This window comes from Chiloscyllium plagiosum, unplaced genomic scaffold (assembly GCF_037043375.1).
Source record: "Chiloscyllium plagiosum isolate Xiang-an unplaced genomic scaffold, Cpla_swu_hap1 HiC_scaffold_3, whole genome shotgun sequence".
NCBI lineage: Eukaryota > Metazoa > Chordata > Chondrichthyes > Orectolobiformes > Hemiscylliidae > Chiloscyllium > Chiloscyllium plagiosum.
In genome coordinates, this window is record NW_028270141.1 from 152,652,251 (window position 1) to 152,678,080 (window position 25,830).

General features: G+C 40.5%; 1 protein-coding gene across 4 annotated transcripts in view; it reads left to right on the top strand.

Moving 5' to 3' along the window:
- Window positions 1–25,830, top strand: part of cul9 (cullin 9) — a 198,422-nt gene that overhangs the window by 96,625 nt on the left and 75,967 nt on the right. For 3 of the 4 annotated variants that reach the window (XM_043687358.2, XM_043687357.2, XM_087984475.1), the window contains 11 exons: window positions 1,725–1,915; window positions 3,210–3,433; window positions 5,161–5,398; window positions 7,101–7,206; window positions 10,529–10,756; window positions 12,104–12,233; window positions 15,840–16,011; window positions 19,746–19,851; window positions 20,222–20,317; window positions 20,510–20,685; window positions 24,867–25,000. In XM_043687358.2, the coding sequence (XP_043543293.2) occupies window positions 1,725–1,915; window positions 3,210–3,433; window positions 5,161–5,398; window positions 7,101–7,206; window positions 10,529–10,756; window positions 12,104–12,233; window positions 15,840–16,011; window positions 19,746–19,851; window positions 20,222–20,317; window positions 20,510–20,685; window positions 24,867–25,000 (1,801 nt within the window). The remainder of the gene's footprint in view (window positions 1–1,724; window positions 1,916–3,209; window positions 3,434–5,160; window positions 5,399–7,100; window positions 7,207–10,528; window positions 10,757–12,103; window positions 12,234–15,839; window positions 16,012–19,745; window positions 19,852–20,221; window positions 20,318–20,509; window positions 20,686–24,866; window positions 25,001–25,830) is intronic. The other variant, XM_043687359.2, reaches the window with a different exon arrangement.

Consider the following 25,830-nt stretch of genomic DNA (forward strand, 5'->3'; position numbering starts at 1 on the left):
GTAGGTAGATGAAGCTGAGGGAGAAGGTGATAGGTCAGAGAGGAGGCTGGAGAAGGTAGATAGGAAAGATGATGGGCAGATCGAGAGGGCGGTGCCAAATTGGAGGCTTGAGACTGGGATAAGATTGGCGAAGAGGAAATGAGGAAACTGGTGAAATCCACATTAAACATGTGGTTGCAGGGCCCCAAGGCGGAAGATGATGTGTTCTTCCTCCAATGTTTGCATTCATTTCAAGAGTGCTGGAATACAAGAGCAGCAACATCTGCTGGGGCTGTATAAGGCTCTGGTCAGACTGCATTTGGGATATTGTGAGCAGTTTTGGGTTCTGTATCTAAGGAAGGATGTACTGGCATCGGAGAAAGTTGAGAGGTGGTTTATAAGAATGGTCCCAAGGATGAAGGGCTTGTCATGTGAGTAGCAGCACTCGTTGGAATTTCGAAGGATAGGGGATTCAGGCACCTATTGGAAGCTTAGAGTACCGAAGAGGCCTGAATAGAGTAGCATGGAGCAGGTGTTTCCATTAGTAGGAGAGACGACAACCTGAAGGCAGGGCTTCAGAGTGAAGGACAACCTTTTATAACTGCGATCAGGAGGAGGTGGATCTGTGGAACTCATTGCCACCGAAGGCTGTGAAACCCAAGTCATTGAGTTTATTTAAGGTAGAGGTTCTTGATTGGTATCCCCATACCAGTCAGGGTTACGGGGAAAAGGCAGGAGAATGGGGTGAGAAACATATCAGCCATGATCAGAAGGCAGAGCAGTTTTGATGGGCCGAGTGGCCGAAAGCTGTTCTTATGTCGTATAGGAGGTTATCACAAGACAGATAAGACAGCATCTTCCTAATTAGATATAAACTTCTGGTCTTCAGAATGTGCGCAGCAGGAAATGTGCTGATAACATAAGTACACTTACAATGCAAATCAACTGGAAATGCAGGGCAGATTGGACCCCTTCACTAGAGAACATCCAATTGATTGTACAGCTATTTTTACCATTTGTGGTGAATTTCTGATCCGAAGCATTAATGATTATTTGACCTCTCCTAACCTGGTTAAATGTGAATGAGTGAGGGGGTGGTTGGAATTTTGGACTCTGGCAGTAGATCAGTACTTACACTTTGTGGTCTCGTTTGCTTTATGTGCTATTTTAAATATGCTATAATTTTATTTTGTCCACCATACAGTTAACATGAAGGAGGGAAAGTGGGTTGCCAAGTATAAGTATAACGGCCATGGTTCAAGTAGCACATGGGGTCTGAAGGTTGTGGATTCAAGGTCCATGCCACAAACCTGAGTACACAATCTAGGCTGGCCCTCCATTGCAATACTAAAGGAACCTGACTGTTTTTATCCACTCAGGTGGATGTGAAAGGCTCCTTAGTATAATCTAGAGAAACTGCAGAAGATGTTACCTGGTGTCCTGCTCATAATTTTCTCTCAAACAGCAGTGCTAAACTTGATATCATATCATTGTTCTCCTGTAGTTCATGAGGCTTTGCTGAATATAATTCAATTGTTGCATTTCCAACATTACAATAGTAAGTATACTTGCAAAGTATGTCATTGGCTGGGGAGTATGTAGTACGCACTGAGAACATGAGGTTCAAGGCTTTTCCTTATAAAACTAGTGACAAGGATATTCTTGCAACAATACCTTTTCTGCTTTTAATTATTTAATATAGTTCTTAATAAATTAGGACACAAAGCTGATGTTTACTTCAACAGACTCTGAAAATCTTGACTGGAGCCAGTAAATACGACATGCGAACTAAAAGTGTTCGGCCTCACCTGGCAGAAGCTGACGCCCAGATAATTCTTGAAATCTTTGCCAGTATTGGTTCAGCCTCTACCCAGGATTCCAAAGGGCTGCTCAATGTTATTCCTGCTGCTGTTGCGAAAATGATGAACACCTCAGGGTAAGGAGCATTCTCAGGGGACACTGTTTCATTGGTGTTTGTTTTGTTTTCTTGTGCATCCATATTTCTTCCTGAGGTTGAGGTCTTTGAAAATTCTCCCATCTGTAATGCATGGCAACTGCACTTGACCTCTTCTTGTTCCCTGTGCATGCTGGTTATCTTCTGACAGCTGCTTATCGAGCCTCTCCCAGTATAAGTATTTCTGCCAATTATCTACAGGCCATTCACCCTGGAACCAAGTGTTTGTTTGTGTGCTTTCTGGTGGGAATTACTAGATTGCAATAAAGAGGAGGTGTGTGTTCAGATTTCTTCTATCTTTTGCTTCATGCCATGTCAAAAGTACTACATAGTCAAATAATTGTGACCAACTACTCAGCAGTAAAATCAGGGCAAGTTTAAATACCATGTTTCCAAACTTGGCAGTCAAATGGCAACTTGAGTATTAGGTGAGCCATTGATAGTTTGGAATTCAGGGATATTCCTTATATAAGCTGTATTCCAATAGCACGGTTGTATTTATTGCAGTTTGTAAATTAGCTTCCTGAAAAGTGCCAAGTCCATTCTTATTTTAGTGGGGTTACTGTGTACATTTTGTTTTAAAACAAACTTTGCTTGTCTCCTCTCTTAACCCTCAGGTTTGAATCTCCTTCCCCACTTCTTCCCCTCTTCACCCTACTGCCCTCCCCACTTGCCATCATCTTTATTTACACACTGGGTGCCCTTCCTGAGCCTCCCACGTACTATCTCTCTGACTCCTGAGCATTCACTATGGATTTGGGTTCAAAAGAGAGACAGGAAAATGGAGGGACCGATGTGGGTGTTGGGAAATAGTGAGCAGGAGAGTTGGGTAGTGAAGGTAGTAAATGGGTTAGAAAGAAAGACCAAGTGAGGAGGGCGTTTGGTCAGTAGATTCAAGACAGTCTAATAAGCTTAGAAAGTAAACACTACAAGTCAGGGGCATAAGTTGTCCATATCAATGCTGCCTTAAGGGCAAATGAGTTTTATTTAACACCTTTTCCATATTTATTTTGGAACACAATGTTATATGAGCCATTTCTGCATTTATTGAATAGATTTGAAATTGTATTCTTCAAGAAGTGTTGAAACTGTCTTGAGCAGCAAATGTTATACTGTTTATACACTTGGATGTTTCTGAAAATGCTATTAACCATTGGATTGAAATAAATCCTTAGTGAATACTAACATGATATTGCCATCGTGTAGAATTGTGTGGACTCACCCGACACCTGATGGTATTTTTCCCTCTAATTGCTACCATATTCTTCCCTTCTAGGTGTTCCTCTGCAGTTCAGGATGGCTTGTTAATTGTTATTATGCTGGTTTCTAATCACAAAAGTCTTGCAGAATTATTGGTATCGTGTGACATCTGCCCAATTCTGTATAGCTGTATTGGAAATGGAAGCAGTTCCACAGGCAGTCATCAACAGATGCTTGCTATTATGGCCCTCAGTAACATCTCTCTGAACCACAAACTCTCCACTGGAATTGAGAACAAAGGTAAAAGAAGTTGGTGCTTTAAAATACTATTAAAATATACAATAGTTTCTGCATGTAGTGTTTGTTCAGGTAAGCATCTTTTAATGCTGGCAATCTTCAGTACTGAAATAGGAAGGTTATGCTTCTGTTACAAAGGGCAATGGTATAACTGCAATTGGAGTACCATGCACAGAATTGGTCACTTTACTTAATGAATGATGGTAAATGCTTTAGAATTAGTTCAGAAAAGGTTCACTTGATTAAAAGCTATAATGAGTGGACTATCTTCTAAGAAAAGGTTGAACAGGCTAGGCTTTTTTCTGATGGACTTTAAATATGTTGGAGGTGACTTGTTTGAAATGTACATGGTCCTGAGAAGCCTTGACAGGCTACATCTGGGGAGGATGTTACCTACAGAAGAATCCAGAGCTAGATATTACTACTTAAGAGATCACCCGTTTGTGATGTGTATTTTTCTCGTGGTTGAGATTCTTTGGAACACTTTTCCTGAAAAGATGGTGGAAGCACAATCTTGCACAGGTAGGTAAATTCCAGTTTAGTACGGTTGGAAGGTTATTATTGATTGGTGGGAATGCAGATTTGAGGTTACAATCAGATCAGTCATGCTCTTTTTGAATGGCAGAGCAGCCTCAAGGACTGAGTGGCATACTCTTCCTCCTTGTTCATATTGTTTGAATGAGCCATTTATGTTCCTCAGTTCATTGTGCCAAAACCTTCTCACCATCTCCAAGGCATGAGTCAGGAGTATGGTTAACTTGCCTGGATGAGTTCAGCTTCAATAATGCTCAACAGCCTTAATACCATCTAGGCCAAAGCCTGTGTGATTGGCACCCCTGGCATCTCTAATCACAGCGTTTACCCTCTACAGGATCCACTGCACTAACTTGCTTTGACTTTTTCTAGAATACTTTGCAAGTTTGCAATCTGTATTGTCTAGAAAGACAGGCAGTATGCACATGGAAACACCACCACTTGCATCCTTCGTGTCACGCTTTCCCGAGTTGGGAATATTTTGTCTTTCTTTCATTGTACCCATATAAGATACTGGAACTCTCAACGCTGTTAGCACTTTGGAAGTCCCTTCAGATTTAAGACAGTGCTCCGTTATCAATTCACAAGTCTGACTTGGAGGATTAGAACTAACTTTAATTATTTTTTTCATTTTGATCCTCATTAAAATCTGCATATAGACCAAGCATGTTAGCTTGTCCATTTGCCGTCTCTCACACCTATAAAACCTTTTGGGGAATTTTTCGTAGATTCAAGCAAGTTGCTGCAATCAGGTCTGTTTTATATTCTATTGACCATTTGAGATGAACTGTTTATTAGTTTATTGTTTTTTTTCAGGATTTTGGTGTATTTTAATGAATGCAAACAGCTGTATTTCCTTAATTGCGATTTGTAGCTCTGATGAAATGAACACGATTGATAAACTTAGCGATGTGAGTTATTTTAGATTTAGGTTATTTGCCCAAAAAAATGAAAGATTCCAAATATTTTACAAAGGATTGATCTAAATTATCCATTAAAGTATCTTTAGATAAAAAGATTCTGGATTAATGTTCCACCAATTGACTTAATGTGGGACACAGCTGAAATACAATAATTAGCTGCAGTGACTCATGTTTTAATTGCAGTATCACTCCTAAATAATTAATTGATATTTCCCTGCAGGGAATACTTATTCACTGGTTGACTAATAGTGAAGTTATTATTAAACGTTTCAGGATCAAAAGAGGCTTTAAATCTCAAGGATGCTGAATTGAAGATGCTGCTTGTGAGTTTAAAGGAGCAGAGTGGTACCAAAGAAATCATTCTTTCATTGGAACGTTGGATTTGTGATGAGACAACTGGGCTGGAAACTCAAATTGAAGACATCATGAAAGATAAAGAAGCCTTCCAGTCACTGTTGCAGGGATTGGACCATTTCCGCTCTGAGAAAGCTGTGCAGCAAGCTATCATACGGTATATGACAGAGTATTGAAGTAGCTTGTTTAGATAAAACCTGGCTAGATAGAGAGTAAAGCTTCCTGTACTTCAGAGCAAGGTTTTTCTCTTAACCTCATTAGAAGTTTGGTCTAAACATAAGAGAAAAGAACTGAACTCGAATTACGATTTGGAGATGCGGTAATGGACTGGGGTGTACAAAGTTAAAATTCACACAACACCAGGTTATAGTCCAACAGGTTTATTTGGAAGCACTAGCTTTCAGAGCACAACCACTTGATGAAGGAGCACACAAGTGTCCTTCTCCAGGCAATGACCATCTCCAATAAGGGAGAACCAGGCCATCTCTCTTGCATTCAATGGCATTACCAATGCTGAATCCCACAGCACTGTATCCTGGGGATTGCCATTAATCAGAATTGAATTGGACCAGCCGTATAAATGTTCTGGCAACAGAAAAAGGTCAGAGGGTTGGAATTCTGTGGTGAAAATCTCTCTTCCCATCTCCACAGTGCCTGTAAACTGTCTATAAATCAGGAGTGTGATGGAATGCTCTCCACTTGCCTGGATGAGTGCAACTACAACAACACTCAAGAAATTTGACACCATCCAGGGCAAAGCTGTCCACTTAATTGGTCCCTCTTTCACCTTATTAAATATTTATTTCCTCTACCACTGATGCACAGTGGGATGGTGTGTATCATCTTGCAGACTAAAGTAACTTGCCACTCTTCCTTCAACTATATCTTACAATTCCTTGCCTTCTACCATTGAGAAGATCAAGGGCAGCACTTGCACAGGCACACCACTGAGGTCAGAGGCAGCGATACAAGCTTGCCTCCAAGTATCCAGCAGTCCTGATGTGGAGCTGTCCTGCTGTACCTTCATGCTAAAAAGTAAATATTCTGAAACTCCTTTCTGTAAGTACTGTGGATGCCCCATACCCCATAGACCACAGTGGTTCGAGTGCAGTTTGCTGCTACCATCCCCAGGGCAGTCAGGGATGGCAGTAAATGCTGCAGTAGCCAGCAATATCCACCAGCCTCCGAAGAATTTTGAAAACAATATGCTCAGCACTGAGATCCCATTATTCTGAACCCTCAGTATCATCTCCTTGTAAGCCTGCCAATATTCTGAAACTGATTTACCTTAAAGTACCTTTTTTAACTATTTTTGATAGATCACAACTTAGTAGAAGTGGCCTAAGCCTAATACAATTTCTTTTCCCAGTTGTGTATTTTTGTTTGTTCCAATTCCATATTTAGAACATCCCATCTCTTAGTACACTTTGACTGAAAATATTCTCTCAGGCAATTTGAAAATTATGCACCCAAAATACCTTTTATACTGATATTTATCCCAATTTTATTCACTAGTTCAACTTTGATAGCCTAATTTGATCATTCTTATAACATATCATCCATACTTTCAGCTGTAATTTGTTTCAACCAGGATTCAACCACCTCCCTCCACTCATCTCACCTGAACACTTGTAACCACAATGCAGAGCTGTTAATTCTATAGTCCTTTAAGCCATTATATTGAGATTCCAAGTTTCTATCTGTACCGTCAGCTCATCTGCTTTATTCACATCACTTCTTACATTGAAGTCTTTACCATTAATCATCGACCAATTGATTAATTTATTTGATTGCCTTTTTTGGGTTTGATGAAGTCAAAACTAGCCTTGAATAACCTGTCTTGTTTGGGTTTTCTTTAGAATTTTGAGCAAGTTTTTGGATAATTATCTTGAAGATTTGTTGCCCTGGCATGAAAGCATCGAACCATGTTTGTCATCCATGAGCGCCTATAATAATGACAGAGAGGTATGATAGAAATGTTGTAAATTTCCTTGTTCATCCTGCTGTTTTGTTGATCTACTTGTACCTTTTAACCCACTTTGATTGTAAACTACTATCTATGTCTGCACTGTACTAAGATCATGATTCAGTTCACTGTCTCAAATTCTACTTCAGTTCTTTCCATCTGGCTAAAGGCAGAGGCACCTCTTGGCTATCAATTCTCCCATCACCTTTGAATAGACTTTGAGCATTCAAATTTGTATTGTCCCTCTCAGTGCTCTCTTTCACCTTTGATTCTGTTCTGGTTTTCTGCATTTAATCAAGGTTTCTCAGTTGTCTAAAACTATATAAAGTAGAATACTTTATATTTTCTTGTGATGGTTTGGAAAGTAAATCTGGTATCTGATATAAGTGGGAGTTTTGAAATCTATCATAAAGAACGGTTATGTAGCACCATTACCAACTGAGCCTGCCAAGTCCTGAAGAACGAGACTATTACGCTGGATGTGTGGTCAGTGGTGAGAATGAGAAAAGAGGGTAAAATCTATTTTCCGTTGTCATTACAAATCTGTCACTCATGAATCAGTCTGTTACTATACTGGTAGGATTGACCATTCTACCATTGTTATGGATTATAGATTGCTCCAGTTTTCCCCACCACAGACTAGCCTGCAATTCCCTGGTTTTCCTCTTTTGCCTTTCTTAAAAAAAAAAGCTGAATGAGTGGCAGTTTTCCCAATCCAGAGGGACAACTCCTGTATATGGGGAACTCTGAAAGATTATATTAGAGCATCTGTAATGTGCTCCCTTACTTTAACACGGTTGTATGCACAGAGTCATGTTCTGGGGATTTGTCACTCTGAAATTTTGAAATTACCAATGTTTTACTTGCATTAATTCTGTTTAGTCCTTGTCTCTGACCAACTAATTTCCTTGGGTCTTCGGGCAAGCTTCTTTTCTATTGTAAATACTAAGGAAAAGTAATTATTCTATTTGTTTCCTGTTTCCCCTGTGACAATACTGTCACTTTGAGAGGTTATTTTGACCTTTTTTTCCCCCAAGATGTAAGACAGAGGAAAAAAAAATTGAGGCCTTGGAGTTTAGGTTGGAACAATGGAAGCCTCCTGGGTGTGGTCAGCTGTCTCAGACCAGGCTTTCTACAGCTTTTCTTAGTTTTTAGGTTTAGTTTTAAGTAGAAGTCTTTAGGTCTCAAGAGTTGGAAGGTTCAGTGAATGTCTCCTAGCTGCTACTTTCTCCACATTTTTTCTTTTGATTTTTTTTTCCTCCTGGATTGGAGAACTGCATGTGAGAATCTGTTTGAATTTGCACTTTTTGCCAAGGACTGTGTTTGTGATTTTACTATATTGTAACAATTAATTAGTAATAGGTGCTGTATCTATTATTCAGTTAAGTTATTCTAAATTACTCTTTCTCTTATTTATATTTTAACTATATTGTTTAAATAAATTGTGTTAGCGGGTTTTGAGAAAATTTGTAGCTTAGCTTGAGGTTCTGGATGTTTTGTCTGAAGATATTACCTAGTAGGGTGTCGAAACGTCTGGAAATGAACCTTCCATCTCAGCAAGCAAACCTACATCCACATCCATAAATTGTGTTTTGCTTAACGTCGAGTAGTTTGACCAGTCACGTTACATCTGAAACAGTGCTTCACATCTGCCTTTAAAATAAGAAAAGATTAGGGTCTAGGTTACCTTGTTAAAATACATGCAAGGGTCTAGTCTGGTCCATATTTATTGACAGTATCCCCATTTCAGTCATTAGTCAACCAACATTGCTCCTGACCACAGTCTTCTCTTTAATGTAACCATAAAACTTGTTCTTTGATTTTTGTTGTCCCTTGCAAGTTCCTTTTATAATTCCTTTTGGTAGCTTTTATGAGCTGCTTTGAGGCCCTTTGCTAGTTTTTGTATCTTTCCCATTCAGCAGGATCCGTACTGCTTTTAGCATTTTTGCAAGTCCTTTCTTTAGATTTTATGCAGTGTCTTATCTGTTTAGTTTTTCGTGGTTGTTTTCTTCAGTGAAGTAGAGCTTTTCCCTCTGGGGGACATAAACTAGTTTTGTATTGTGTTAAATATTTCTTTAAACAGTCTCCACTGTTCTTCAATAGTCTTACCTGTTAGCAGATTTAGGGACAGCCTCTGTCTCATCTCATTAAAGCCAGCTTTACCTAAATCGGAAATTGTAGCAGCTGATTTGTGCTTTTCACTTTCAAACGCTACATTGAGATTGGTAATGTTATGATCACATTCTATTCACATGATAGAACAATAGTCCAGGTGGTTTGTGTTTGATTAGTTTATGCTTCTTACAAGTAACAACTGACATTTTTTTAAAGACATATGAACCTCATAAGAAATGATAGATACTTTAAAGATGCCAACTTGAAAAAATATCAACAGCATTGCTGTGTGCACGTTCGCATGCCATCATGATAAACCTTTGCCCTCAACTGGCACATTGAGGAAAAGGAGTTAGTTGAGAAATTTACCAATGAAATTTATATTGCTAACCATTTGCAAATCTAAGTTTACCGGTCAACATGTGCACTGGGATTTCTACAGGCCCAAACACGACATGACCTGCTTTGTGTATCGGGCTCCAGACATCTGCTCACTGTTGAAGCCTGTGCCGAGCAGTGATGTATCCGAATGATCTGTGTAATAATAACTACTTCAATCAAATCCTAACTGTCCATGTCATGTAAATGCCAAAGTTCCTACTGTGTTGCCGTGAATGGTGCTTAATTTAGCGTTACCCTGCTAAATGAAGGTTTCTGAATGTGGTTTGAGCAAAGGTTGAAGCTAGCTGTCTCGCGATACTACTTTGCGGTTTTAAAAAAAGTCCACTAATGGATACTGCTGTTAACGCATAAAGGTGTTCTTTACTTCCTCACAAATGAAGTGGATGGGTTTTGGTGTCAGTGTGGTAGCAGTTATGTGAAAGTGAGTACTGTAATGCTGAATATCAGTCAAGTGCTGGAAAAGCTCAGCAGGTCAGGCAGCATCCAAGGAGCAGGAGAAACAACGTTTCAGGCATAAGCTCTCCATCAAGAATGTCCCATTGCAATTTCAATGTATAAAATCTTTGAGTTGATTTTCTCATGTTTGAAGTAGGTATTCTGGTTAATATGGCTTCCTTGTCTTACTGCAGTCTCGGGGCATAGTAATCAGTTGCATTATTCTGACTAAGTGGTTAATTCAGTGCCATCTGAAAGTTAAATTGTGGAGCTTTCTGGTTTTGCTGCCTGTCTGGAGTGCGCTTGGGAATGTGTTAACTTGGATCAATTCAATCTCAGAATTGAAAAGCTTTTATTCTGTACCTGCAGGTACTACAGGATTTCATTAGGTTTCTTCACAGGCTAGCAACAGTAAACAAGGATTATGCAGTTGTCATGTGTCGACTTGGGTCAAAGGAAATTCTGTCAAAGGCACTGGACAAACACAGTTCTGCTTTGCTGCTCGCTGGAGAGCTCCGCGATCTTGTCAGTGACTGTGAGAAATATGCAAGTCTTTACAAGAAAATGACCACCAGTATCCTGGCTGGGTGTATACAGGTAATGAAGTTGTTCTCTGCTCTTTTCAGTTGCTTCTGTCTGGCAATTTTTATTTTGGAGTATAGTTCCATGGGGTGCTGTTGTCCCGTCAGAACCTTGTTCAGGTGAGTCTAGGGCAGTGTGTTGATAAGCTGTGTTCCTATATGTAAAGCTTTCATATCTTAGCCTGATATCTGTCCAGGGCTACCTCCAGATTTATGGTGTGGAAATTACTGCCTTTTATTCTTTGTCCACCCCTGTCTTAAGACCCTCACAGCCCTGTTCCCATTTTATCTTGACTCAGTTGAAGAAACTCATCACAGCAGTTATTCAGCCTGGGAAATTTTTGATGTCTGTCACTGTTTTGCATCTGGTGAAACAGTAACTCGCTGGGGCCATCCAAGGAGGAGTTGCACCATTTTAGTGGAGGATATGCATCCTGTATCTGATACTGAATTGTAGAATTATTACAGTGCAGGCAGAGGCTATTTGACCCATTGTGTCTACAGTGGGTCGCCAAGTAAGCATATCATTTAGTGCAATTCTCCTGCCATCTCCCTGTAACTGTGCATGCTGCTCCTTTTCAAATATAAGTCTAGCCACTTGAATGCTTCAACTGCTGAAATGTTGGCAAAATCTTTTTCTTGTACTCCAGACGAATGTGAGAATACCAGCATGTTTAGTCAACTGTATTCAAGTTCTGTATACCAAGTAACTGAATTTAATAATCTACATTCTAGTCTGGCTATGAAACCACTCTGCATGAACCTCTCAATACAGACCTGTGGGCTACCACACAAACTCTATGTTGTGTGTTTGATACATTTTTCTGGGTTGCTACAAGAATGAAAACAGGTGATCATTTATTATCATGAAAATGTTAGACTGAAAATATCAGCAGCTGAAATTCTTTTTTGCTCTGAGAGAAGTAAGAATATCTCTTCTCCAACCACCCCACCCAACCTCATTCTTGTTTGTTTTTTCTCCTTGCCTCCCTGCTGTAAGCAGAGTGATGATTCTAAGTAATGTTCTTTTTCCGCTTTGGCTCAGACTGCCCAAAGCTGCCGCATGTCATGTACACAGAATGGGACTCAACCAAGTCTGTACACTTCAATGCCACAGTGTGATTACTGCCGAGTAGCCATGATTAGCGAATGAATAATGGCGAAGTTTATTGCCTGAAGGCATTTTTCCCCTTCTTTACTTCCTTCAAACCGAATGGAATTGGATTTGTGAGTTTGTTGGATATTGTTGGAGTGGGGTACAGGTTGCTTCTGGCAGCCTCTGAAACAAAATCAAATTCATGGGATGAAGGGGATTTCCTTATTCTGCATTTTAAATACATGATTTTTTAACTCCCACTTGCAGATGGTTTTGGGACAAATTGAAGAGCACAGACGCAGCCATCAACCAATCAATATCCCCTTCTTTGATGTATTCCTGAGGAACCTCTGTCAAGGTCTGTCCGAACGGCTCAATGATAACAGACTGAATCACGGCAAGTTTAAATTACATGTGGGGCTAAAAGAGAGCATCCTTTTTCTATCTATCTGTCTTTTTAAAATAAAAATGTTATAATCCAGTTTTGCTTTCCTGCTTCTTTGACAGAAATGTGTATGGATAGTTCATTTGTAGTTATGTTGATTTCACAATCCATGCAATCCCTGCATTAAGTTTTGTGAAACTGAGCTCCTGATTGTTCTAATGAACACTGTCTCTTAACAGATTAGCTCGTAGTATTTGATGCCTGTGTTTGTAGCTAACTGAATTCATATTTATCTCACTGCCATTGGTCTCAGCCTATCTGAAACTCATCTATTGTATGGACTACTGACCACCTACTTTTTGTAATAATGTTATAATGTTGAAAAAATTAAAGAAGCAAAAAGGAGCATTATTTGGAATATCAGTCATCTAAGGTTTATGGCAAAAGTTTAAGGTAATTGGATTCACTCACTTCCTTTGGAAAGAGGAAAATCGGACATTAAGTAATTGAGAAAAAATGTCATGCAGTTAAATAATGGGCTGACATGATCAACAGTAACTGGATTGTTCTGAACCACCATTATTCATGCTATCCATTTCAATGGAAAATGTGACTAGCAGTGTATTCATCACCAATGAGATGAAGTGTATATTTAGTGTGTTGCAGTTTGCTTAGAAATGAAAGTTTATACACTGGGCAAAGTTTCAAAAAAAAAAACTAGGTGGAAGAAAAGTATGGTGAGAAGCTTTTATGCCTAGGCCAAATAATTAGACTTCTGCTGAAGCATAAATCAGGGGATGAAGAATTGAGGCAGACCTTCAGTATTACATGTATTCCTAATTTCCAGATTAAAGCAAGGATGTTCAAACGCTGCAAGTGGGATAGAGGAGGGGAAATCAACCTGATACCTAGCCTGTGTCATCTGAACTGTGAAGAGTGGTCCGGGTATCTGAATAGTTTACTCTAGGGAAGGCAATGCGTAAGTGAAATCATACCAATCTGAAGCAGGAAGATGATAAAATTGGCATTTAACAGCTGACATTTTCCTAAACATAAGAACTGCTGGACACTTGGTCGGAGTTAGAACATAGAAAATGTGCAAATAAACGGTGTAGATTTAATTGCTTTATGTGGAGAATGGTCATTATGTGGCATGTACGGTACCAAGTGACAGGTAAATAGGAACTTTATTCAAGAGTGTATTAAATTGATAATTCATTGGGCCACAGAGGAGTATTCATTACTGATACTGGTCAGGTGGTTTACAAAGATCTGACCTTTGGATATTCTTTTGCTCAAATCCTTCAATATTTTCAGCTTGTGCATCACTTTACCAGAATTTCAGGGATGATTTTGATTGTGTGCGGTGCTTGGAGACATACTGATACATTGGTTGCTTTTTATTATTCAAGCAGTATGGGCTTCATTGTCCTATCCCTAATTTCCCCTTCAGAAGGTGGAAATGAGCTGCAGTCCCTGTGATATTAATATGAGATTTAAATTTCCATACTAAGTACATTCCAAACCTATCCTATTTAACATTGGTAGTGCTGCAAAGTGCAAGGGAGGGAGTTCTTTGTCAGGTTGGAGTAGGAATTTAGAGAGACCATATACAATTTTGGTCTCCTTACTTGAGGGATGTAGATGCATTAGAGACGGTTCAGAGGAGCTTCGCAAGATTGATCCTAAAGATGAGGGGTTTGTCTATTGAAGACATATTGATTAGTTTAGGCCGATACACTCTTGGAGTTTAAATGAATGGGATGGATCTATTTGAGGTATATAAAATGCTAAAGGGGGATTGACAATAGATGTAGAGAAGATGTTTCCTTGTAGTCTAATCCAGAGACACAAGTTCGTAGGTTTAGGATAAGGGGTAGCAAATTTCAAACTGATGAGAAATTACTTCCAACGAAGCGTTGTGAATCTGTGGAATTCACTACCCCGGACTGTGGTGGTTGCTGGAACATGAAGTAAATGAAAGGAGGCAATAAATGTATTTTGATTAGTAATAGTTGAAAGGTTACGAGGAGGAGATACGAAAGTGGAGTTGAGGCCAGTTTGATATCAAATGATGAGACTCGAGCAGCTTAATTGCCTACTCCTGCTTCTAGTGCTTCTGTTCTTGATCAGATGCAATAGCTTTTTCCTACTTCTTGGTTCCCCTCTGATGTGACAATACTCTCTCTAATCTCTTTATGGTGAATGGACCTCTGAAACCTGAAGTCAGGGTGTTAGTATGCTGATTACACCAATTGGTGTGTGCCTGATGATGGGTATTAAAATTTCTCATCTATAGTACAATCAGTGCCCTTGCTGCCCTCATTGCTGCTTCCAGTTGGTGTTCAACATGCTGAAGCACTGATTCTTCAGTTGAGGAAAAACATCCGGTAGTACTCAGCAGGAAGGTTCCTTGCCCAGGTTTGAACTTCCATGATGAGATTTCATGGGGTCCAGAGTCCAACACAATGTTGAAGACTCCCATGCCACTCTCACCTGACTGTATACCACAGTGCTGTCTCTTCTGGTGGGTTTCCCATGCTGAGATGTAACTGGATGGTGATGGCAATGCCTGGGATTTTAGCTAGAAAGTATGATAGAAAGAGAGGATAACTATGTCAGACCTGTGTGACAGTTCTCCTCTCTTTGACACAAGCTCCAATAAAGAAGTGGTTACAGGATTGAATGGAGAGGGTTTGCTTTGTTTGCTTGGTACAACTGAATATCTTGTCAGGTTTTTTTAAAAGGTCCTTTAATAATCAAGCACTTTGCTGAGAGTTTGGAGTCACATGAAATCCAAACCAGGTAAGGATGGCAAATTTCCTCCGTAAAGATATTAGTGAACCAGCTGGGTTTTGCAACAATGTGGATGTATTGAGTATTTGCAATGTGTTCACCTGAATGTGAAATATTCAGTAAAAGTTGTGACTTAAGTAAACCCCAAATGTATTCCTGTGTGTGGTGCGTATTGGTTTGTGTGACCAATGTGGAGTACTGGTACCAATATATTTAATCCAAATGACAACTGATACTTGCATTTGGGGAATATTTATTTTCAGAATGCCTAGTGAGCTGGGGTGGCTCAGTGGTTAGCACTGCTGCCTCAGCACCAGGGACCCAGGTTCGATTCCAGCCTCGGGTGCTCATATGTGTGGAGTTTGCACATTCGCCCCGTGTCTGCATGGGTTTCCTCCAGGTGCTCCGGTTTCCTCCCACAGTCCAAAGATGTGCAGGTTAGGTGAATTGGCCATGCTAAATTGCCCGTAGTTTTGGGTGCATTAGTCAGAGGGAAATAGGCCTGGGTGGTTTACTCTTTGGAGGGTCGGTGTGGACTTGCTGGGCTGAAGTGCCTGTTTCCACGCTGTAGAGAATCTAATCTAATCTGACAAATGGTGAGTTGGAGGAGGTGGTTCAATCTTGGGATTTTGGTGAGATTTATGGCTATTTGAATGACACTGAATTAATCCAAGACCACTTAATGAAATCAATCTCTTATTTTGTTTTTTTTTTGCTTACTTTGAGATGTTTTGTTCAAACCTAATGCATTTGAAACCTGCTGAAATGTTGCACGGATTGATTCCCTGGCTGGTGGTTACTATTCCTTTCTTCTTTGTGTAGGTTCTAGTGTGGAGTTGAAAGAAGACAAGTGTTGGGAGAAGGTGGAGGTATCCTCCAATCATCACAGAGCGAACAAGTTAACTGACAAAAACTCTAAAACATACTGGGAATCAAATGGCAGCACGGGGTCCCATTACATTAATATTTACATGCACAAAGGGGTGGTTATCAGGTAAGTTTTGAGAGCTTGGATTTTATCACGAGGCTTGTCTGTATTGTAGCTGAAAATGTGTTGCTAGAAAAGCGCAGCAGGTCAGGCAGCATCCAGGGAACAGGAGAATCGACGTTTCGGGCATAAGCCCTTCTTCAGGAATGAGGAAAGTGTGTCCAGCAGGCTAAGATAAAAGGTAGGGAGGGGCGTCGGAAATGTGATAGGTGGAAAGAGGTGAAGGTGATAGATCAGACTGGGGTGGGGCGGAGAGGTCAGGAAGAAGATTGCAGGTTAGGAAGGCGGTGCTGAGTTCGAGGGATTTGACTGAGACAAGGTGGGGGGAGGGGAAATGAGGAAACTGGTGAAATCCGAGTTCATCCCTTGTGGTTGGAGAATTCCTAGGCGGAAGATGAGGCGCTCTTCCTCCAACCGTCGTTTTGTTGTGGTCTGGCGATGGAGGAGTCCAAAGACCTGCATGTCCTTGGTGGAGTGGGAGGGGGAGTTGAAGTGTTGAGCCACAGGGTGGTTGGGTTGGTTGTTCCGGGTGTCCCAGAGGTGTTCTCTGAAACGCTCCGCAAGTAGCCGGCCTGTCTCCCCAATATAGAGGAGGCCACATCGGGTGCAGAGGATGCAATAGATGATGTGTGTGGAGGTGCAGGTGAATTTGTGGCGGATATGGAAGTTTCCTTTAGGGCCTTGGAGGGAGGTGTGGGCGCAAGTCTTGCACCTCCTGCGGTTGCAGGGGAATGTGCCGGGAGTGGAGGTTGGGTTGGTGGGGGGTGTGGATCTGACGAGGGAGTCACGGAGGGAGTGGTCTTTACGGAATGCTGATAGGGGAGGGGAGGGAAATATATCCTTGGTGGTGGGGTCCATTTGGAGGTGGCGGAAATGACGGCGGATGATGCGCTGTACATGGAGGTTAGTGGGGTGGTAGGTGAGGACCAGTGGGGTTCTGTCCTGGTGGCGGTTGGAGGGGCGGGGCTCAGGGCGGAGGAGCGGGAAGTGGAAGAGGGCATCGTCGACCACATCGGGGGGAAAATTGCGGTCCTTGAAGAAGGAGGCCATCTGGGTTGTACGTTTTTGGAACTGGTCCTCCTGGGAGCAGATGCGGCGGAGACGAAGGAATTGGGAATATGGGATGGCGTTTTTACAGGGGGCAGGGTGGGAGGAGGTGTAGTCCAGGTAGCTGTGGGAGTCGGTCGGTTTGTAGTTTCTGTATTGTACAATGACATAGTAGAGCTTTGAAGCAGATTTAATTCTGCATAGAGCTGCTGTGGACATCCTAACAACTGCTGTCTTAGCTGGACTCCTGTAATTCACTGTGTAGTAAGGACAAAACCTGCAATCCTGTTAATCTGAATAAACGTTTCATTTTTTCCAGTACTAATTCACCCTTGAAGCCAGTGACTTGATCAGCATTTGAATGTTGTATTTGACTAAACACTGATCTTGTTGGATATAAAAGTTGAATCTCCTGATAGCTAATGTGACCAACTGCTGTCCTCTGGTTTAGTAAGTTAATCAGAGTGGGCAGATGACCTCACTGAAGCAGAAATGAGAGGGAATGGGGAGTGTGAAGGGAGGGGTTTCTTGCAGTAAGGAGGGGTATTGGGAACAATACCTCAGCAAGGTAGAAGGAATGAACAGAGGACAGGTTTGGCAAATGTGTGGAAGGAAGTACCACATTTTTCAAGGTTGTGGGGATTGTATAAATATTTCTGTGGGTGCTGCAATTCATTTCTTCTGTTGCAGCACAGAAGAAATTCTTTGGTCCATTGTGTCTGTTTCAGTCCTCTTCAATAGCAACATGATTAAAACCATTCCTCTGTGCTTTCCCATTTTTTTCTCTATTCGGATAATTATTTGATTCCCTTTTTGAAGAACACAATTAATTTGACAACCACCACACACTATGGCAGTACATTGCAGGTTCTAATCACTTGCTGCATAAAAGTTATTTTCCTTAAGTCACCTTTGGCCAACTCTTGAAGGGAAGCCAATGTCGAACTGGGAGAAGAAAACTGTCAGGCATCCAGTGCTTTGACCTGCCAGCAAAGGTGGTTATTCAGGAGCAGGGCTTCAATACTGGTTCATGCAGCTTCATGGAGGATGTTGGTCCAACAATCCTCCCTTTTGACTGCCAGGATTTGACATAGGCACCACTGATGGAAGCGCTGAAGGGATCCTGCTGCTGTGCCATAAGATTTCCCCTATTGCTATGAAACACTCTGTTGGACAGGAAATGATACACCTTTGGGCAAGGTGGGATCTGAGCCTAGACTTTCTAGCCCAGAGGAGGGACACTACTAGAGCACAATGACACTATGGATAAGCGCTCAAGCATTATACCTTCTGGTTAACTTTGTAAGGCTCTTGTGGTGCAATGGGTAATGAACCTGGACTTTAGGAACAAGTCCTACCTGTCCAGGAAGGTCACCATATACTTGAACAGGTTGATTTTAAAAAAAACTTAGTTGTCTTGCGGTGCCTGCCTCTGGGCTACAAGGTCACATGTGTCTGGAGGTGTCAAAACGTTTCTGAACAAGTTGATTGCATTTTTCTAAATTCCAGGTTCCCTGTAGAATTAGTGAAAAACTACTTTATTCTACTCCTATCTGCTGGCAATAAAGGCTAAAATCCATTTTTCTTATTTCCTTGCTGTGCCTCCATGCTAGCTTTCTTAACTGTTTTGTGAGGACTCTTATTAGTCTCAGTGTTAATTGTTTCTTTCTCCAAGGATACTGTCAGATGTACTGAGCTTTTATTTCAGATCTCCATCTGCAGCCATACCCTTCAGATGTAAATGAGTACTTTGGTCCCTATCAATCTTATTCCTCCTGTTACTACTCTTTCAGTATTTACATGCCCATGGAAAATTTTTGTATTGCTTTTATGTTGGCTTTCACTCTCTTCTCATGTACTTTCTTTGTTGCTTTTTTAAATTTGTTCTCCTAAATATTTTCAGACTCATCCTCACTTTTAATCTGCCTGACATCTGTCACACATGCCCCTTTCTTTGCATCGTCCCCCGTTACACTCTTAGTCTTGAAACTAAACTGAGCCCATGAAAATGGTCAGGTTGATCTATTATTTCAAGTTGATTTTTAAAGAGAAGAATCCAGCTGTATTGTTAGAGCAAACAGTTGTTTTCACTGTTGTTCCAGAGATGTGGTGTTGCAATGTTAGAAAATTTTTTTGTATTGGAAAAATCATACCTTTTTCACTTGCAAGGCTTATAGGTACCATATAAGATCATAAGACATAGGAGTGGAAGTAAGGCCATTTGGCCCATCGAGTCCACTCCGCCATTCAGTCATGGCTGATGGGCATTTCAACTCCACTTACCCACATTCTCCCCGTAGCCCTTAATTCCTTGTGACATATTGCAGGTAAATGTGAAGATTTGTACATTAAGATTTTCCAGATGTTTGTTTAGTGTAGCTTTCAACGCATTTAAATTGGTGCAAACCACCTACTATTTCTAAAACTTACAACACATAATCACTTTCTCTGGGATAAGTTTCCTGAAGTCATCCAAATCAACCAAGTCACGCAGTGGAGGTGGAAGATTAAGAAAAGAGCAAGAAAGGGTAATGCCCTTTTTCTCCCCCCCCCCCCCCCCCAGTTGTTGTGTAATAGAAAACCTGCTAGAGTTGTTGAATGCTTTTGCAAAGATCAATAAATTCCTGATTGGTTTAAGAACATGTACATTGCCTGCAGTTTACTGATGGCCAGTCTTTTACCTTGTGTTACAGACAGTTGACCTTGGTGGTTGCGAGTGAAGACTCCAGTTATATGCCAGCTCGTGTGGTGGTGATGGGAGGAGATGATCCCAGTAATATCAATACAGAACTAAATACCGTGAGTTACTAAGAGAAGTGCCTTTCAGCCAGTGAGACAAATGCAAATAAAGCTGGGGAGAATATTATTGCAGCGTCCAATGCACAACACCTGCACATTCTTATCTCTTATGGATTCTTGTTAACTTTGTGTCTGGCTCTTGTGTTCCATTGATGCATTGACATAAATCATTTAATTTCTGATAAAACAACTGTCAAAACAATAGGAGAATCCATCATTTACTTTGAATATTTCCTTCTGTATGGAGTACTGAATGCTTTGAGCAATGCGTCTTTTTAACAATTACCATTTGGCTGTCGACAAATGTATACTAAAGAATAGCCTCTGTTATGATAGACCTCACACTTGCTGACCCTGTCTTTATTTGCAGGTGAATGTGGCACCCACTGCCAGCCGTGTGTTACTGCTGGAGAATATGACCCGTTACTGGGCAATCATCCAGATTCGGATCAAGCGATGCCAGCAGGTTAGTCTTTTGATTATATTGCAATATATTATAAGTGTTGTTATCTATGAAGTAGTACCGAAGCATTTCCTCCATGTATTCTCCAATTTCTTCATTTATTGAGCTTCATGCTTACTGTGCAGTAGTGTTATTTGAGTAGAGGAGCTTCAGCAGAGCTGCTATATCTCCTTAATTGATATTTTCTTAATTCAGGGAGGGATTGATACGCGTGTTCATGGATTTGAGGTTCTGGGGCCAAAGCCAACCTTCTGGCCAGTGTTCAAAGAGCAGCTATGCTGTCGGACTTACCTCTTCTACACGACAAAGGCCCACACATGGTGCCAGGAGATTCAGGAGGACAAAATGCAGCTGCTACAGCTTTTCAATAAGTAAGTTACATGGAGGGTGTTGCACCATAAAACATCAACTGTTTGGAATCAGATGGTGGATTCATGCTAGACTAACAAAGCCATCCCCTATTTTAAAATGCAAATAAAGGCTCATGGTGTTGGAAGTAGTTGAATGGCTAGAGGATTGTTTAATTAAACAAGTAGCAGATAATTGGAAATATAAGGCATTTTCAGTTTGGCAGATGGTGCATTAAATACCACAGAGGTCAGTACATGAACCGTGGGAATTTCCAATTTCATATCAATGAGTTAGAGCGATAGAGAATGAAGTATCCAACTCCACCCCTGCTAATCCTGATCTCTCCCCTCCCAGTCTCCATCTCCTTCATTTCCACACAGCTCCACTTAGGCTGCACTTCCCACCCTGAAATCGGAGCATAAATGATTCAAAAGTGTCAGCAAGCACAGCCGTTTGGGAAAACCACCTGTGAAGCGTGTACAGATGCTGCACAGAGATGGGTTGAGTTGCTAGGTAACTAGGTGACAGCATCCCAGTATGATGGGAAATGTCAAGTTATTTGCTTTGGTAAAATGAATAGAAGATGGAATATATTTTAAAAGGTGAGAAGCTTCTAATGTGGATTTTCAGACAGACTTGAGTAAACGCTTACAAGGTACGCGAAGGTAGGGGGTTGCAAAGGCATTTAGGAAATCAAATAAGGTTTTGGTATTTGCAAAGCATTTGAAGGACAGGGATAAGGAAATCCTGCAACAGTTGTATAAAACTTTGGTGAGACAAAATTATTATTAATTATATATTCCCATTATTGGAATCTATTTTGAGACAGCATAAGCTAGTCACTTAGGATTATTTGAGGATAATTTATTCAGGGAAGATTGTCTTACTACCTTGATTGACATTTGAGAGAAAGTAACAAGGAGGATTTGAGTGGATTATAGTTGATGGTTATTTTGGATAGAATTTTGTAAGGCTTTTGTCGAAGTCCAACAAAATCTGTTTATTTTTAAGAAGAAACATCCATGGGACCTGGAAACATAGCAAGCAAAATTGACTTAATAGTAGGAAACAAAGAGTCTTTTGTGACTTGTCTTCCTTTGACTATGAGACCCTGCTTTTTGAGTACGTATTAACAATTGAGAAGTAAATTTGTGGGCATGAGCATAAAATTTGCATATGAAGTCAGAATTGGCTTTTTATGGTTAGTGAGGCGGGTGTACATCACATGAAAGTTTCTGTCTAAACCGTATGTCATCTGATTTGAATATATTTCGCAATTCCTCTCATATTGGCTAGCAGTACTGTATGAGTTGCTGTATGCCAAGTTCAAGTAGATAGCGCATCACCACCTCTGGGGAAAATAGGGATGAGTCATTAATGTTGGACTAGCCAATGACACATCCCATGAATTTTTAGATTCCTTACTCTGAGGTAACCTACTTTTTAACAATTCTAAATATCTACTCCCTTTCTCAGGGCCAACTGCCTTTACACTTCTAGCTTCAGCCACAAAGCCTCAATTGCTCAAACATTATCTATGAAAAATCTTTTATTATTTCAAGTAATGTAGCTTTCCCATAATCAAAAGAAAAAATATCAATCTCTGACCTTCTAACTGGAGCTTAATGCACACCTGTTTACTTTGTTTGCTTGGAAAATTCTCCCAATGATAACAAAATCTGAATACACTCTAGGAAGTCTTTCTCTCTGTCTGTTAAAATAAGTCACCATGATGACAGAAGTACTTAGAACTTCATTAAACTCCTTCAGATACATGCACAACCCATATATCACTAGTTCAAAATCCAAACCGAAAAATAAATGATATTAAAATATATATGAATCACCCACCTTGTATCAAATTTGGATTGAGGCAAATGAGAGGAGATTGGATTAAGATATGAAATAGTGAGGATTTGGATGGAGTTAATGGGAAGGACCTACCTACCATGGCAGAAAGGTCAGTAGGGAGTATACATTTAAAGTGATTGGTAAAATGATTGGAGGGGAGATTTAAAACAAAAAAATCAGTCACCCTAAGGGTGGTTGGGATAGATTTAGTTCCTTCCAGATCTGCTTCAATTAATTGTAGAGCAAATCAAACTGCTAGCAGGTTGTGAAAATTTTATTTCAGTGGGAGAGACCTTATTCTTGTAGTCAAGGAAGTAAACTAAAATTATGTTGTAAGACAAAGGAGCAGTTTTGTTGCTGATGCTGACAGTTTGGAAGAGTTAGAGGAGACGTGATTGAAGCATTGCAGATCGTGAAGTTTTTTGATAGGTAGAAGGGGAGAGGATATTTTCTCTTTTGGGAGAATCTGGAACTCGGAGTTGCTGTTAGGGCTCCCTCTAATTTTCATTCTGTCTGGGCCTTCGAAGTCAATGCTGCAATCCACATTGGTACACTGATTGCCTTGTGTGGAATGTCAGCAACTGCACACCCAGTCAACCATGGGGCTTTAAGGGAATGTTAGTCACAGTTTAAACACTCAGACGTCACCCATTTCAAACATGTGAGCTGATGTTTTTTCTCCTGAGGGTTGAGTGTCTTGGAACTCTCCTGAAAAGGTATTGGAAGTAGGTTCCATGAATCAAACAGGAGCTTTTATAATTTTTGCTATAGATAAGCCAGTTTCTTTTTATTTAATGTTTTTTAATTCATTCCTGGGATGAGGACATCACTGGCTAGGCTGGCACTTATTGCCTGTACCTAATCGTCCAGTGGACAGTTATTGAAATCTTTGGTTTTTCATGCAAGCATTTGAAAGGAATGTGGCATTATTGGAGCTTGAAGGAACATTCTGAGTTAAGCTCTTACTTTTTCTTTTAAAAGAAATCAAAAGCACTAGTTAGATCAAGATACCTCACAAAGATTAAGTGAAAATACTGCAGTGAACTTAAGCTTGTTAGAAAGTTATCAAAGGTTTAAAAATTGATCATGATCAATTGGGCCAATGAGCCAAGGAGTGGTGGGTGGAGTTTAATTTGGATAAGTGCCATGAATTGTATTTTGGTAAAATGAACAAAGGCAGAACTTATGCAATTAGTGTTTAGGCCCTGGGTAGTGCTGTCATATAGAGGGACCTTGGGGTTTAGGTACATAGTTCTTTGAAAGTTGCATCATAGGTAAACAGGGTGGTTAAGAAGGCATTTAGTATGCTTGCCTTCATTTCTCGTATGGTTCAGTATAGGAGTAGGGGCATCATATTGAGGTTCTACAGGGCATTAATGAAGCCACTTCTGAACTGTGTACAATTCTGGTTGCCCTTCTACAGGAAGGATATTATTAAATGGAGAGGGTTCAGGAAAGGTTTACTAGTATGTTACCAGGACTGGAGGGTTTGAGTTAGAAGAGGAGGCTGGATAGGCTGGAATTTTTTCACTGAAGCTTGGGAGATTGAGGTTTATGAAACCTTATAGTGGTTTATAAAATCATGAGGGACAATTAAGAGTCAACCACATTGCTACAGAGCATAATTTAGGTGAGGAGAAAGATTTAAAAGGAACGTGAGGAGCAACATTTTCATGCAGTGGTTTGTATGTGGGATGAACTGCCAGAGGAAGTGGTAGATGCAGGTACAGTTACAATATTTAAATTACATTTGGGCACGTACGTGGATAGGAAAGTTTCAGAGGGCTATGGGCCACACGCACGCAAATAGGAGTAGTTTAGTTTGGGAAACACGGTTGGTATGGATGAGTTGGACCAAAGGGTCTGTTTCATAGAACATAGAACATAGAAGAATACAGCGCAGTACAGGCCCTTTGGCCCTCGATGTTGCGCCGATCCAAGCCCACCTAACCTACACTAGCCCACTATCCTCCATATGCCTATCCAATGCCCGTTTAAATGCCCATAATGAGGGAGAGTCCACCACTGCTACTGGCAGGGCATTCCATGAACTGTTTCCACGCTATATGACTCCGGAGAGAGAGCTTTCATTATTTATTAGCACTGGGCAAAATTCAAAGGACCAATCAAAAGTATTTTTTTCCCTAGGAGGTGTGCATCATCTTTCTTCCAAATTCATTGAAGATGTTCACCTACTTAGCTTCATAAAAGGGTATAAACCAATGATTTGTCACTGAATAATAAAAGTTAGTATAATCCTAAGTGATACCTTCAGAAAATACCTTTAATCTATCAGGAGTATTTGTGAAGGATGCATGGAAAGTGATTACTTTTGGTTTTTTTTTTGCAGGTTAAACAATGCTTTACGTCATGAGCAGATGTTTGCTGACCGTTTCCTCCCAGATGCAGAGGCAGCTGAAGCATTAGGACGGACTTGTTGGGAGGCTTTAATCAATCCCATTGTATTCAGTATCACAGCTTTGGGTATGTCTCATAAACTGAGGTTATGCACCAGAGTATTATAGCATATGAACTTATAAGCAATGTCTCTTTAAATTTTCTTTTGCTACTCTTGTGCTCAGAACGTTTACTGGTAATGAACATTGATAATCAAGTAAAGTGAAGTGAGAACAACATATCTGATTATGCAGTAGTAAAATTATTGGCTATTATCTGTTCCACAACTGATAAAGGCAAGCCTACCATGTACCGCCTTAACTACTCTACTAACTTGTCCTGCTGCTTTAAGGGATCTGTGGATAAGCACCGCAAGATGTCTCTGTTCCTCTGAACTTCCTAGTTGTAGAGGTCTACAGCACAGAAAAAGGTCCTTTGGCCCATCAAGTCTGTGCACTCAAAAACAAGCATATAACTATTGTAATCTTGCTTTCAGGCCCTTGGCTCACAGCTATGTATGCCTTGACATTGCATTACGCAAAAAAATACTACAAAACTATTCTGAGGGTTTTTGCTCTGCCACCATTGCATGCAGTGAGTTTGAGATTCCGATCACCCTCTGGGTGAAAAGTTTCCTCAGATTCCCTCTTAGTCCCCAACTCTTGGTTTCAATCCACACTTCTGGTTGTTTATCCCTTCGTGAAAGGAAAAGGTTACTGCCATTCCTATCCATGCTATTTATTATGTTATGCATCTCAGTCATGTCTCCTCTGAATCTCCTCTGCCCCAAGGTAAACAACCTCAATCTGTCCAAACTCTCTCCATACCTAAAACTCTCCAGCCCAAATACCATTCTGATAAACTCTGAAAGAACTGTGGATGCTGTAAATCGGAGACAAAAATAGAAATTGCTGAAA